The 12,623-nt window shown below is 44.9% G+C and overlaps 1 protein-coding gene across 8 annotated transcripts in view; it reads right to left on the bottom strand.

Moving 5' to 3' along the window:
• Positions 1–11,436, bottom strand: part of ZCCHC10 (zinc finger CCHC-type containing 10) — a 35,343-nt gene extending 23,907 nt beyond the window's left edge. Inside the window, exons 1-2 of one of the 8 annotated variants that reach the window (XM_033181239.1) lie at positions 11,202–11,436; positions 6,746–6,841 (exon numbers count right to left, since the gene is read on the bottom strand). In XM_033181239.1, coding sequence (XP_033037130.1) covers positions 6,746–6,841; positions 11,202–11,242 — 137 coding nt within the window. In that variant the 5' untranslated portion in view covers positions 11,243–11,436. Of the gene's footprint in view, positions 1–6,745; positions 6,842–11,197 lie in introns of all 8 variants that reach the window. The other 7 variants (XM_033181241.1, XM_033181236.1, XM_033181237.1 and 4 more) reach the window with 7 other exon arrangements.
• Positions 11,437–12,623: the final 1,187 nt, after the last annotated feature.

Below are 12,623 nucleotides of genomic sequence, written 5' to 3'. Positions count from 1 at the left end.
CAAAATTAAGGCCGGGCGTGGTGGCTCACAACTGTAATCCCAGCACGTTGGGAGGCCAAGGCAGGTGGATCACATGAGGTCATAAGTTTGAGGTCAGCCTGTCCAACACGGTAAAACCCCATGTCTACTAAAAATACAAAAATTAGCCGGGCTTGGTGGTGGGCTCCTGTAATCCCAGCTACCAGGGAGGCCGAAGCATGAGAATTGCTTGAACATGGCAGATGGAGGTTGCAAAGAGCCAAGATTGTGCTACCGCACTCCAGCCTGAGTGACGAGCGAAACTCTGTCTCAAAAAAAATAAATAAATAAATAGGCCAGGCGCAGTGGCTCATGCCTGTAATCCCAGCACTCTGGGAGGCCGAGGCAGGCGGATCACGAGGTCAAGAGACTGAAACCATCCTGGCCAATATGGTGAAACCCCGTCTCTACTAAAAATACAAAAATTAGCTGGGCAGGGTGGCACGCACCTCTAGTCCCAGCTTCTCGGGAGGCTGAGGCAGGAGAATTGCTTCATCCTGGGAGGCAGAGGTTGCAGTGAGCCGAGATGGCGCCATTGCACTCCAGCCTGGGCACAGAGCCAGACACTGACTCAAAAAATAAATAAAAATAAAAAAATAAATAAAAAATTAGCTGGGTATAGTGGCACCCTGTAGTCCCAGTTACTCAGGAGGCTGAGGTGGATCATTTGAGCCCAGGAGGTTGAGGCTCCAGTGAGCCATGATAGCACCACTGTGCTCCAGCCTGGGTGACAGAGTGATACCCTGTCTCAGAAAAAACACAAAAACAAAAAAGTCATTGAGGGAGCCAGTAGATATTGTCACTGGTTCAAAAGATAATTCAGGCTGGGCATAGTGGCTCACGCCTGTAATCCCAGCACTTTGGGAGGCTGAGGCGGGTGGATCACCTGAGGTCAGGAGTTCGAGACCAGCTTGGCTAACATGGTGAAACCCCATCTCTACTAAAAATACAGAAAGTTAGCTGGGCATGGTGGCGGTCACCTGTATTCCCAGCTACTCGAGAGGCTGAGGCAGGAGAATCACTTGAACCTGGGAAGTGGAGGTTGCAGTGAACTGAGATCATGCCACTGCACTCCAGCATGGATAACAAGAGCAAAACTTCCATCTCAAAAAAGAAAAAAAAAAAGATAATTCAACCAACACCCTTATATGGGCAATCAGTAATGCTGAGATGAATTTACAAATAGTTGACAACTGGTCAGTAGACATTGGGCAATAACTGATTGCATTGCACTGCCTTTTTAAAATTTTATTTTCTTTTGGAGATGGAGCCTTGCTCTGTGGCCTAGGCTGCAGTGTAGTGGCATGATCTCAGCTCACTGCAACCTCTGGTTCCTGAGTTCAAGCAATTCTCCTGCCTCAGGCTCCTGAGTAGCTGGGACTATAGGCATGCACCACCACACCTGGCTAATTTTTGTATTTTTTAGTAGAGACAGGGTTACACCATATTGGCCAGCCTGATCTTGAACTCCTGACCTCAAGTGATCCATGCTCCTCGGCCTCCCAAAGTGCTGGGGTTACAGGCGTGAGCCACCACGCCCAGCCTTTTTTTTTTTTTTTTTTTTTTTTGAGAGGGAGTCTTGCTCTGTCACCCAGGCTAGAGTGCAGTGGTATGATCTCAGCTCACTGCAACCTCCACCTCCCAGATTCAATCAATTCTCCTGCCTCAGCTTCCCCAGTACCTGGGAATTACAGGCACCTGCCACCATGCCCAGCTAATCTTTGTATTTTAGTAGCGATGGGGTTTCACCATGTTGGCCAGGCTGGTCTCAAACTCCTGACCGCAAGTATCCGCCTGCCTCGGCCTCCCAAAGTGCTGGAATTATAGGTGTGAGCCACCACCAGCCTGCACTGCATTTTTATGAGCAAGAATCTTCTGCAATACTGTAAGTTTCCTATGACTTAAAGATTTGAGAAACAGCGCGAAAACAATGAAAGAAGCAGGCCCTCATAGAGTCACATAGCCAGGAAGCATGGACTAAATGGAGCACTCAGTAATCATCTTGTCTTTCTGTCCATTTCAAAGCCTTTCACAACTTGCCCTAAAAATGAAAATATGTGAGGGTGTTGGGGTTGGAGGTCCATAGTCTTCTTTTCCAAGCTTATAGGTTGTTTTCTCCAGATTGACAAATTGATAGCTTGGGACCCTAGTCATTAAAAATATCCACCAGACATTGTGGAGCTTGTTTTTTATTGTTATAAATACGACATTCACAAATATCATCTAAAGCTCAGGTATGAGGCTGGACGCAGTGGCTCACGCCTATAATCCTGGCACTCTGAGCGGCCGAGGCAGGATCACCCAAGCTCAGGAGTTTGAGACCAGCCTGGGCAACACTGTCTCTAAAACAAGAAAAAAAAAAAAAAGAAAAAAGGAAAAAAGAGAGAGAGAGAGAGAAAACAAATGAAGCTCAGGTATGATTAACATATTTTATATATATATATATATATATATTTTTTTTTTTTTTTTTTTTTTTAGTAGAGACGGGGTTTCACCGTGTTAGCCAGGATGGTCTCGATCTCCTGACCTCGTGATCCGCCCGTCTCGGCCTCCCAAAGTGCTGGGATTACAGGCTTGAGCCACCGCGCCCGGCCGATTAACATATTTTATATGTATGTTTTAAACACTCACAACTCACGGATCACCCCTAAAAATACTAATCTTCCATAAAGACTGCTGAGTTAGACAAACATAATTTCAAATCAAACACGATTACCATTTCTTTCTACCCAAATGAATTATCTATTCAAACAATATTTCATTTCTATTTACTAAGGTAAAGCTCAAGGACGTATTTGAACAGTACAGGCTTTTGACGTGAAACGACGTCCTTTGATACCAAAAATACTAGGACACACTTCCTATATTGGCAAAGTTGTTTTTTTAATGCCTATTGTTGGCAAAAGCGGGGAATAGCCACTCTGTAAATGGACACCGCTGGTGAGAATGTAAAGTGGCACAAATTTTTCAAAGGGCAATTTGTTAATATGCAACAAAAAAATTTAAAATGTGCATACCAGCCGGGTGCAGTGACTCACACTTATAATCCCAGCACTTTGGGAGGCCTAAGGCGGGTAGATCACTTGAGGTTAGGAGTTCAAGACCAGCCTGGCCAACATGGTAAAACTCTATCTCTACTAAAAATAAAAAAATTAGCTGGGTGGGGTGGTGCATCTGTAGTCCTAGCTACTTAGGAGGCTGAGACAGGAGAATTGCTTGAATTCCAGAGGCAGAGGTTGCAGTGAGCTGAAATCGTGCTTCTGCACTCTAGCCTGGGTGACACAGTGAGACTCCATGTCAAAAATAAATTTAAAAAAGGTGCATACCAAAAAGAGAACATAAAAGATGACCATTTATCTAGAAAATACCTAAGAATCCAAAAAATAGAGCAACTAGGACAGGCACAGTGGCTCACGCCTATAATCCCAGCACTTTGGGAAAGAGAGGTGGGAGGATCATTTGAGCCCAGGAGTTCAAGACAAGCTTGGGCAACATAGCAACACCCTGCCTGCACAAAAAATAAAATTGTGGTCAGGAGTGGTGGTTCACGCTTGTAATATCCCAGCACTGTGGAAGGCCAAGGCAGATCACTTGATACCAGGAGTTCAAGACCAGCCCAGCCAACATGGCAAAACCCCGACTCTACTGAAAATACAAAAATTAGCCTGTAATCTCAGCAACTTGGGAGGCTGAGGCATGAGAATCACTTTAGTCAGGGAGGCAGAGGCTACAAGGAACCGAGATCGCGCCACTGTACTCCAGCCTGGGCCATAGAGCAAGACTCTGTCTCAAAAAAATAAATAAAAAAATAAAATAAAATTGCTGAGTGTAGTGGGTTGCAGCTGTAGTCTCAGTTACTCGGGAGGCTGTGGTGGGAGAATCATTTGAGCCAGGAGTTCGAGGCTGCAGTGAGAGACATGATCATACAACTACACTCCAGCCTGGGATTACAGGTGTGAGCCACTGTGCCTAGCCTTTTGAAACTAAAATTTTTTAAAAACTCCAGACAGAGCAAAAGCCTGTCTCTTAAAAAAAAAAAAGAGCTACTAGAACTAAAAAATTAGTATGGTCAGAGGACATAAGAACATTATACAGAAGACCACCAGGAACAACTGAAACTAAAAATTATTTTTATTTTTATTTATTTATTTATTTATTTATTTATTTTGAGACGGAGTCTCACTCTGTGGCCCAGGCTGGAGTGCAGTGGCCGGATCTCAGCTCACTGCAAGCTCCGCCTCCCGGGTTTATGCCATTCTCCTGCCTCAGCCTCCCGAGTAGCTGGGACTACAGGCGCCCGCCACCTCGCCCGGCTAGTTTTTTGTATTTTTTAGTAGAGACGGGGTTTCACCGTGTTAGCCAGGATGGTCTCGATCTCCTGACCTAGTGATCCGCCCGTCTCGGCCTCCCAAAGTGCTGGGATTACAGGCTTGAGCCACCGCGCCCGGCTATTTATTTTTTTGAGACGGAGTCTCGCGCTGTCACTCAGGCTGGAGTGAAGTGGTGCAATCTTGGCTCACTGCAAGCTCCGCCTCCCGGGTTCACACCATTCTCCCACCTCAGCCTCCTGAGTAGCTGGGACTACAGGCACCCACCACCATGACCAGCTAATTTTTTGTATTTTTAGTAGACGGGGTTTTACCATGTTAGCCAGGATGTTCTTTTTTTTTGAGACGGAGTCTTGCTCTGTCGCCCAGGCTGGAGTGTAGTGGCTGGATCTCAGCTCACTGCAAGCTCCGCCTCCCGGGTTCACGCCATTCTCCTGCCTCAGCCTCCCGAGTAGCTGGGACTACAGGCGCCCACTACCTCGCCCAGCTAGTTTTTTTGTATTTTTTAGTAGAGACGGGGTTTCACCGTGTTCGCCAGGATGGTCTCGATCTCCTGACCTCGTGATCCGCCTGTCTCGGCCTCCCAAAGTGCTGGGATTACAGGCTTGAGCCACCACACCCAGCCTGCCAGGATGTTCTTGATCTCCTGACCTTGTGATCCACCCACCTCGGCCTCCCAGAGTGCTGGGATTACAGGCGTGAGCCACGGCACCCGGCCTAATTTTTTGTATTTTCAGTAGAGATAGGGTTTCACCGTGTTAGCCAGGATGGTCTCGGCCTAATTTTTTTTGTATTTTTAGTAGAGATGGGGTTTCACCGTGTTAGCCAGGATGGTCTCGATCTTCTTAGCTTGTGATCCGCCCACCTCGGCCTCCCAAAGTGCTGGGATTACAGGTGTGAGCCACTGTGCCTAGCCTTTTGAAACTAAAATTTTTTAAAAACACTATTACAATACTTCGGGACAAATCTGACAAAAGACATGCAAGACCTCTACCCTGAAAACTACAAAACACTGCTAAGAGAAATTAAAAATGATCTAAATAAATGGCAAGATGTACATATGCACGGATCAGAGAACTCAATACTGTTAAGATGTCAATTCTCCATAGGTTGATCTGTACAATCAATGCAATCCCAGCTGAAATCGCAGCAGCTTTTGTTAAGCTAATTCTAAAATTTATCTGGAAATACAATATAAAATAGTCAAAATAACTCTGAAAAAGAGCAAAATCAGAGGGCTAACACGTGGTTTCAAGACTTATTATGAAGCTATAGTAATCATGACACTACCAGACTTTATAAATACTGTACATTAGGCCACTCTAAATTTACAAATTTTTTTTACTTCAATAATAAATTCAGCTTAGCTTACTATAATTTTACTTGATAACTTTTTTTTTTTGAAACAGAGTCTTGCTGTGTCACCCGGGCTGGAGTGCAATGGTGCAATCTCAGCTCACTGCAACCTCTGCCTCCCAGGTGATAGTGATTCTCCTGCCTCAGCCTCCCAAGTAGCTGGGACTACAGGTGCCCGCCATGACACCTGGCTAATTTTTTGTATTTTTAGTAGATATGGGGTTTCACCATGTTGGTCAAGCTGGTCTCGAACTCTGGACCTCAGGTCATCTACCCGCCACGGGCCACCCAAAGTGTTGGGATTACAGGCGTGAGCCACCATACCCAGCCTACTTTATAACTTATAAATATTTAAAACTTTTTGACTCTTTTGTAATAACAATTAACACACAAACACATTTACAGCTGTACAAAAATATTTTCTTTCTTTGTATCTTCATTCTATAAGCTGTTTATTAAAATTTATTTTTCTTTTTAAACTTTTTTGTTAAAAACTAAGACACACACACATTAGCCTAGGTCTACACAGGGTCAGGATCATCCAGATGTCACTAGACAACAAATTTTTTTTTTTTTTTTACCTCCATTATAATCTTATGGGACAACCATAGAATTAATATATGGGATCTATTACGTGGTGCATGACAAAATAGAGAAAGATTCAGTTATGGCCTGCATGGTTTGGTACTGTCCAACTTTTTTTTTTTTTTTTTTGAGAAGGACTCTCGCTCTGTCGCCAGGCTGGAGTGCAGTGGTGCAATCCTGGCCCACTGCAACCTCTGTCTCCTGGGTTCAAGCAATTCTCCTGCCTAGCCTCCTGAGTAGCTGGGACTATAGGTGCGTGCCACCACACCCAGGTAATTTTTGTAGAGACGGGGGTTTCACCATGTTGGCCAGGATGGTCTCGATTTCTTGACCTTGTGATCCACCTGCCTTGGCCTCCCAAAGTGCTAGGATTACAGGCATGAGCCACCACACCTGGCCTTGTTCAACATTTTCATAAATGCCTTGTATGAGGACACAAATGTACATATTTATCAAACCTGCAGTTGACACAAAGCTGACAGGGATACCTAATAACGATGGATGGCTGAATCAGGATCCAAAACGTCTTGACAGGCTGCAACTCTGTGTCGAATCTAACAAGATGAAATTTAACAAGGACAAAGGTAAGTCTGACACTTAAGTCCAGAAAATCAGTACAAGGCAGGGGACGTCTGACTTGATGACAATTCAAGTAGAAAACAAGATTTTTTAGCTGACTGAAGTCATAGCAAGGGTCAAAAACAAGGGAGTTAGAAAGAAGTGAGGTTTAACTTTATAAATATTATTTCTTTTTAGCTCAACATAAACTTTTAGATAGATTTGAAAAACACAACAGGCCACTTCAGGAGGTAAGTACACATTACTGGAAATCTTCAAGCCAAGTTTGCTGACGACTCTGGATGTTGAAGAGGAAGTAGTGGAATCTCATTAAGGTTTAATAGAAGAAATGACCCCAAATGTTGCCTAGATTCCATAGTTTACTTAATATGGGTATATGTAAGTACAGTTTACAAGGTAAAAATAATTTCATTCCAATTGATTTAGTAGAGTGACTAGTTAAGTCTCTGAAAGCTACTGAATGAGGAGTTTGTATTTAGGCTTTTTTCCCCATTTTCTTCTATTAGTCCAAAGATCTTTTTTTTTTTTTTTTTAAAGAACGATAAGGCCAGGCACAGTGGCTCACGCCTGTAATCCCAACACTTTGGGAGGCTGAAGCAGGCAGATTACCTGAGGTTAGGAGTTCGAGACCAGCCTGACCAACATGGAGAAACCCCGTCTCTTTTTTTTTTGAACATAAACTCAAGATTTTATTGTCTTCATAATAAAAGATGACACTTAGAAGTGGATCACTTGGCCCTTTCTCTTCTTATCTCCTCTCAGTTCAAAATGCTTGCATCTTTTAATAGCCAGCATTCTCTTAGATCGGCAGTTGGGCTCAACGCACTCAAGCCTTAGCACAATCTACTTTGTAGTTTTAGCCTTTTTCCGGAAAATCGGCTTAGTTTGCCCACCATAGCCACTCTGCTTCCTGTCATAGCGCCGCTTTCCCTGGGCATACAGAGAATCCTTGCCCTTCTTGTACTGTGTCACTTTGTGGGGTTGGTGCTTGCCACACTTCTTTTTTTTTTTTTTTTGAGACGGAGTCTCGCTCTGTCGCCCAGGCTGGAGTGCAGTGGCCGGATCTCAGCTCACTGCAAGCTCCGCCTCCCGGGTTTACGCCATTCTCTCGCCTCAGCCTCCCGAGTAGCTGGGACTACAGGCGCCCGCCATCTCGCCCGGCTAATTTTTTTTTGGTATATTTTAGTAGAGACGGGGTTTCACCGTGTTAGCCAGGATGGTCTCGATCTCCTGACCTCGTGATCCGCCCGTCTCGGCCTCCCAAAGTGCTGGGATTACAGGCTTGAGCCACCGCGCCCGGCCTGCCACACTTCTTACAGAAAGTCTGGCGGGTTTTAGGGACATTAACCATGCTTGCAAGAGCGATATCGGCACGGGAAGAAAGAAAGAAGCCGCGCCGCACACGGAAGTATATTGAGAAACCCCATCTCTATCAAAAATACAAAATTAGTCAGGCGGGTGGCACATGCCTGTAATCCCAGCTAAAGGAGGCTGAGGCAGGAGAATCACTTGAACCTGGGAGGCGGAGGTTGTGGTGAGCCAAGATCGTGCCACTGCACTCCAGCCTGGGCAACAAGAGCGAAACTCCATCTCAAAAAAATAAATAAATAAATGAAGATAGTACTTTCTCACTTCTCATTACTAACTTAAAAACTATTTTTTTATTTTATTTTATTTTATTTTGAGATGGAGTCTCGCTCTGTCGCCCGGGCAGGAGTGCAGTGGCCGGATCTCAGCTCACTGCAAGCTCCGCCTCCCGGGCTTTTTTTACGCCATTCTCCTGCCTCAGCCTCCCGAGTAGCTGGGACTACAGGCGCCCACCACCTCGCCCGGCTAGTTTTTTTTGTATTTTTTAGTAGAGACAGGGTTTCACCATGTTAGCCAGGATGGTCTCGATCTCCTGACCTCGTGATCCGCCCGTCTCGGCCTCCCAAAGTGCTGGGATTACAGGCTTGAGCCACCGCGCCCGGCCTAAAAACTATTTTAAATTTGTTGTTATAGAAGTAATATATGCTTCTTGTAAATAAAATTAAAACTTTTTGATGAATATAAAATGAAAAGTAAAGGCTCCTCTCCTGCTTTCCCCCCAAATACATCCCCCAAACTCTCCTGGACTTCGCAAGCCTCTAAAGGCCCTCCTTTGCTGAATCCCTTGGAGACTTACACTCTGTATACCACAACGGTTTTTACAATATGCCACATGTTTGTTTCCCAACAAGACCAAAAGCTCCTTAAAGGTAAGATTTGTCTTTTACAAATCATGTAACTCATGTACCAAATACAGACACATTGTAGATATAAAACATTTAACTTTTGATATTTCTGAAACAATAAATAGCAGTATTATTCAGATGCTGTCTTATTTTTACTTCATACTTAAAGTGGACATTGGTTTTGCCAATCCTGCATTCATTTACCTCCTCTGACCTATCCACCCTGGCCATCACTGGCTTATGGTCATCCATTCAGTTGTACTGAAAGGAGAATAAGATCTCTAAATCAATCAGAGCTTCACAATCCCACAGGCATGGTTTAGCATTGGGCATGTATTCCAATCTAGACCAAAGAAGTGCAATCAACTTGAAGCTGAGAGAATATAAAGGACCCTGGATACTGCAGCCATCTTGGGAGCAAAGAATACAGCCTATCCAAATATGGAGCCAACAACCAAAGAGCAAGTGTGAGAGACAGACAGGGAGAAATGGAACCCTGGTGACACCATTTAGCACTCCCTTTAAGTATTATCATCCCATTTTTGATCTCAGAATTGTCTGACTTAATGGTAGGCACAGTGGCTCATGCCTGTAATCCCGGCACTTTGGGAGGCTAAGGTGGGATCACTTGAGATCAGGAGTTTGAGACGAGCCTGACCAACATGGTGAAACCCCATCTCTACTAAAAATACAAAAATAGGCAGGGCATGGTGGTGGGCACCTGTAGTTCCAGCTACTCGGGAGGCTGAGGCAGGATAATCATTTGAACCAGGGAGTCAGAGGTTGCAGTGAGCCAAGATCACACCACTGCATTCCAGCCTGGGCAACAGAGTGAGACTCCGTCTCAAAAAAAAAAAAAAAAAAAAAACAAAAAAGAACTGTCTGACTTCAAGCCTTCTTTCTTCACCAAACTTACTACTCTACCTCCCTAAGTCTGTCTATACATTTGAGGAACTCTTCTTATCAGGCCCGAAAGGGTAGATGGAAAGGAGAAGAGAAAGAAAGGGATTATTTGAATTAAAAATATATAAAAAGCTATAAACACACACATATATACTAGCAGACTTTGAGCTATATATGGACATGAAAATGGAGATGGCATGAAATATTTTATGAAAAAGAGGCAGATGTTTGGATGTGCAAAGGCTGTTGGGAAAAAAATGCTTTATAAGAAAGGGCATCTGGGGTGACCCTTGCATTATTTGTCAGGTGTGAATCTCTTCTGCCACTCACTCTTGTTCATTAGGCGTAATGGCCATCTTTCAGTTCTTTAAAAAGTAAGTTTCAGCCTCAAAGCAATTATGCCACTATCCGGATGCTCTTTCTCCAAATCCTCTTATAACTGTTAATTTTTCACCCTTTAAATCTCTGTTCAAATTCCACCTCTTCAGAGATGCCTTTCCAGTTCAACCAACCTAAAGTGGGCCTTTCTCTCCTACCATCACAATAGTTTGTTTCCTTCAAAGCTGTTATCATCAGCTGTATTTACATTTAGTAGTTTATCGACTGTTTCCATCACTAGAATGTAAGCTCTCTGAAAGCAAGGATTTTTGTCTTGAATACCTCTTCTTCTTTATACCCAATGTCTGGCACAGAACGGTAGGTCTAGATAAATTAATATTTATTGAAAGAATGAGTAGCAAAAAGTGATAAGATAGCTTGGGAGAGCAGTCGGCACTGTAGGCAGGGTTCCTAGGGAAGGCGCTAGAATAAGGAAGTAGGAAAAGGCAGCAGGGATGGACGCTGAATAGGAAACTGAAGGTTTACGCTGGCCGGAATAAAGGTGTCGGACCCGGGCTTCAGGGCTCCCTTGTCGACGCGTGGGGTTGGCGGAGGGGCATAAATCACTGAGTGACCAACTGTGGGCGTTCCCTTCAGAGAAACCAAACGCCACAGTTGTTTTCAAACTCCGCTCTGTCCCGTGCCGCAGACTTTACACGGCTGTCTTCCGCGAAATCGCTAACCCACGGTCACCAGACTTATCGCTCGGGCCCGAGCCCCTCCGGAGTTTTTGAGAAACAGACATTCTCCGCCGGTCCCAATAGGGGTCCAACACCAGCCAGTTGACGCGCGTTTCACCGCTCCCAGCCCGCCCGTGCGCCCGAACCGGATCCTTACTTACGCTTGTCTCCGAGCTATGAGCCGATGCATGGGAGTCGCCATCTTAGCGCGGTCAAAGCCGGCCGCGCAGGGTTTTGGGAAACTCCTCGGAAGGGCGGGGCTTCCAACCGGGAGGCCGTAGACGTAGGCGGGGCCAGACAGGCCTCAAGGGTTTCTGGGGCAGCCTCCGCGGCAGTATCTCAGTGCCGGCTCGGGACTTCGGAAGGGTTGGGAGGGGAGGGGAGGGGAGGGGAGGGGCTGGTGGGTCGGGACGGAAGGGGCTGGTGGATTGGGAGGGGCCGGTGTCTCCAGTGTGGGTCTCGGGTTCTCTGGCGGAACAGGGTTTCAAAGGATGATTACAGGCAAGAACATTATCTGTGGAAAATGAGGACAACATTGTCGAACGAGGGATACACATACAAAGACAAAGAATGAAACTGTGGTGTTCAGAAACTTAGAAGTAGTCTGGAGAATAGAAAGGAATTAGTTGACCAGCAATTGAAAGAATGACTTTAGCAAGCCATAGGGTGCAAACGTACACGTTATTTCTGTTTTGTATGTATTTCACAGGGTTGTTACAAGTACTAAATGGGACTGTATAACTAAAGCTGCTTTGTCAAGCAGAAAAGGACTATACAAATATTTTAGAATATTTTAGCTGCACCTACATCTAATGTCAGCTCACGGAGCTATTATTCTCTTAAAACTCACGTTCTCTGAAATATATATAACTTTCTGAAGTGTATGTGTGTGTGTGTGTTTCCGGGTCATCCATATTTTTTCCTTTTTTTTTTTTTTCCATTTGAGACAGAGTCTCGTTCTGTCGCCAGGCTGGAGTGCAGTGACGCCACCTCGGCTCAGTGCAACCTCCGGGTCCCTGGTTGAAGAGATTCTCTTACCTCAGCCTCCCGAGTAACTGGGATTACAGACACGCACCACCATGCCCAGCTAATTTTTGTGTTTTTACTAGAGACGAGGTTTCACCATGTTGGCCAGGATGGTCTCGATCTCCTGACCTCATAATCTGCCCGCCTCGGCCTCCTAAAGTGTTGGGATTACAGGCGTGAGCCACCGCGCCCAGCCATATGTTTTCAATTAATAATTAACACTTAAAATGTTTTAGGAGCTGAGGACAGAGCATTTGAACAAATAAAATCCGTGTACACATGGAACTTTCTACAGACCATGAATAAAAACTATTCCCATGGGATAAGTACTCTTAACCAAAAATATCTCAGAGTAAGGGATTAAAGAGTGATTAGGAGTTAGGGAGAGTGATGATGTGACCTTAAGCACAACTTGTTCTTCAAAAATCTTGGGCTCTTACCTGTTGTGTTTTCCAGCTTGCTTTTTTCATTCATCAGTGTATTTATGAAAATATTTCCCGGCCAGGCGCAGTGGCTCATGCCTGTAATCCCAGTACTTTTGGAGGCCGAGACGGGTG

The sequence above is a fragment of the Trachypithecus francoisi genome, unplaced genomic scaffold (assembly GCF_009764315.1).
Source record: "Trachypithecus francoisi isolate TF-2019V2 unplaced genomic scaffold, Tfra_2.0 Lachesis_group2, whole genome shotgun sequence".
NCBI classification, from domain to species: Eukaryota; Metazoa; Chordata; class Mammalia; order Primates; family Cercopithecidae; genus Trachypithecus; species Trachypithecus francoisi.
The sequence above is the reverse complement of the archived record's forward strand: the minus strand, read 5'-3'. Positions and strand labels throughout refer to the sequence as shown.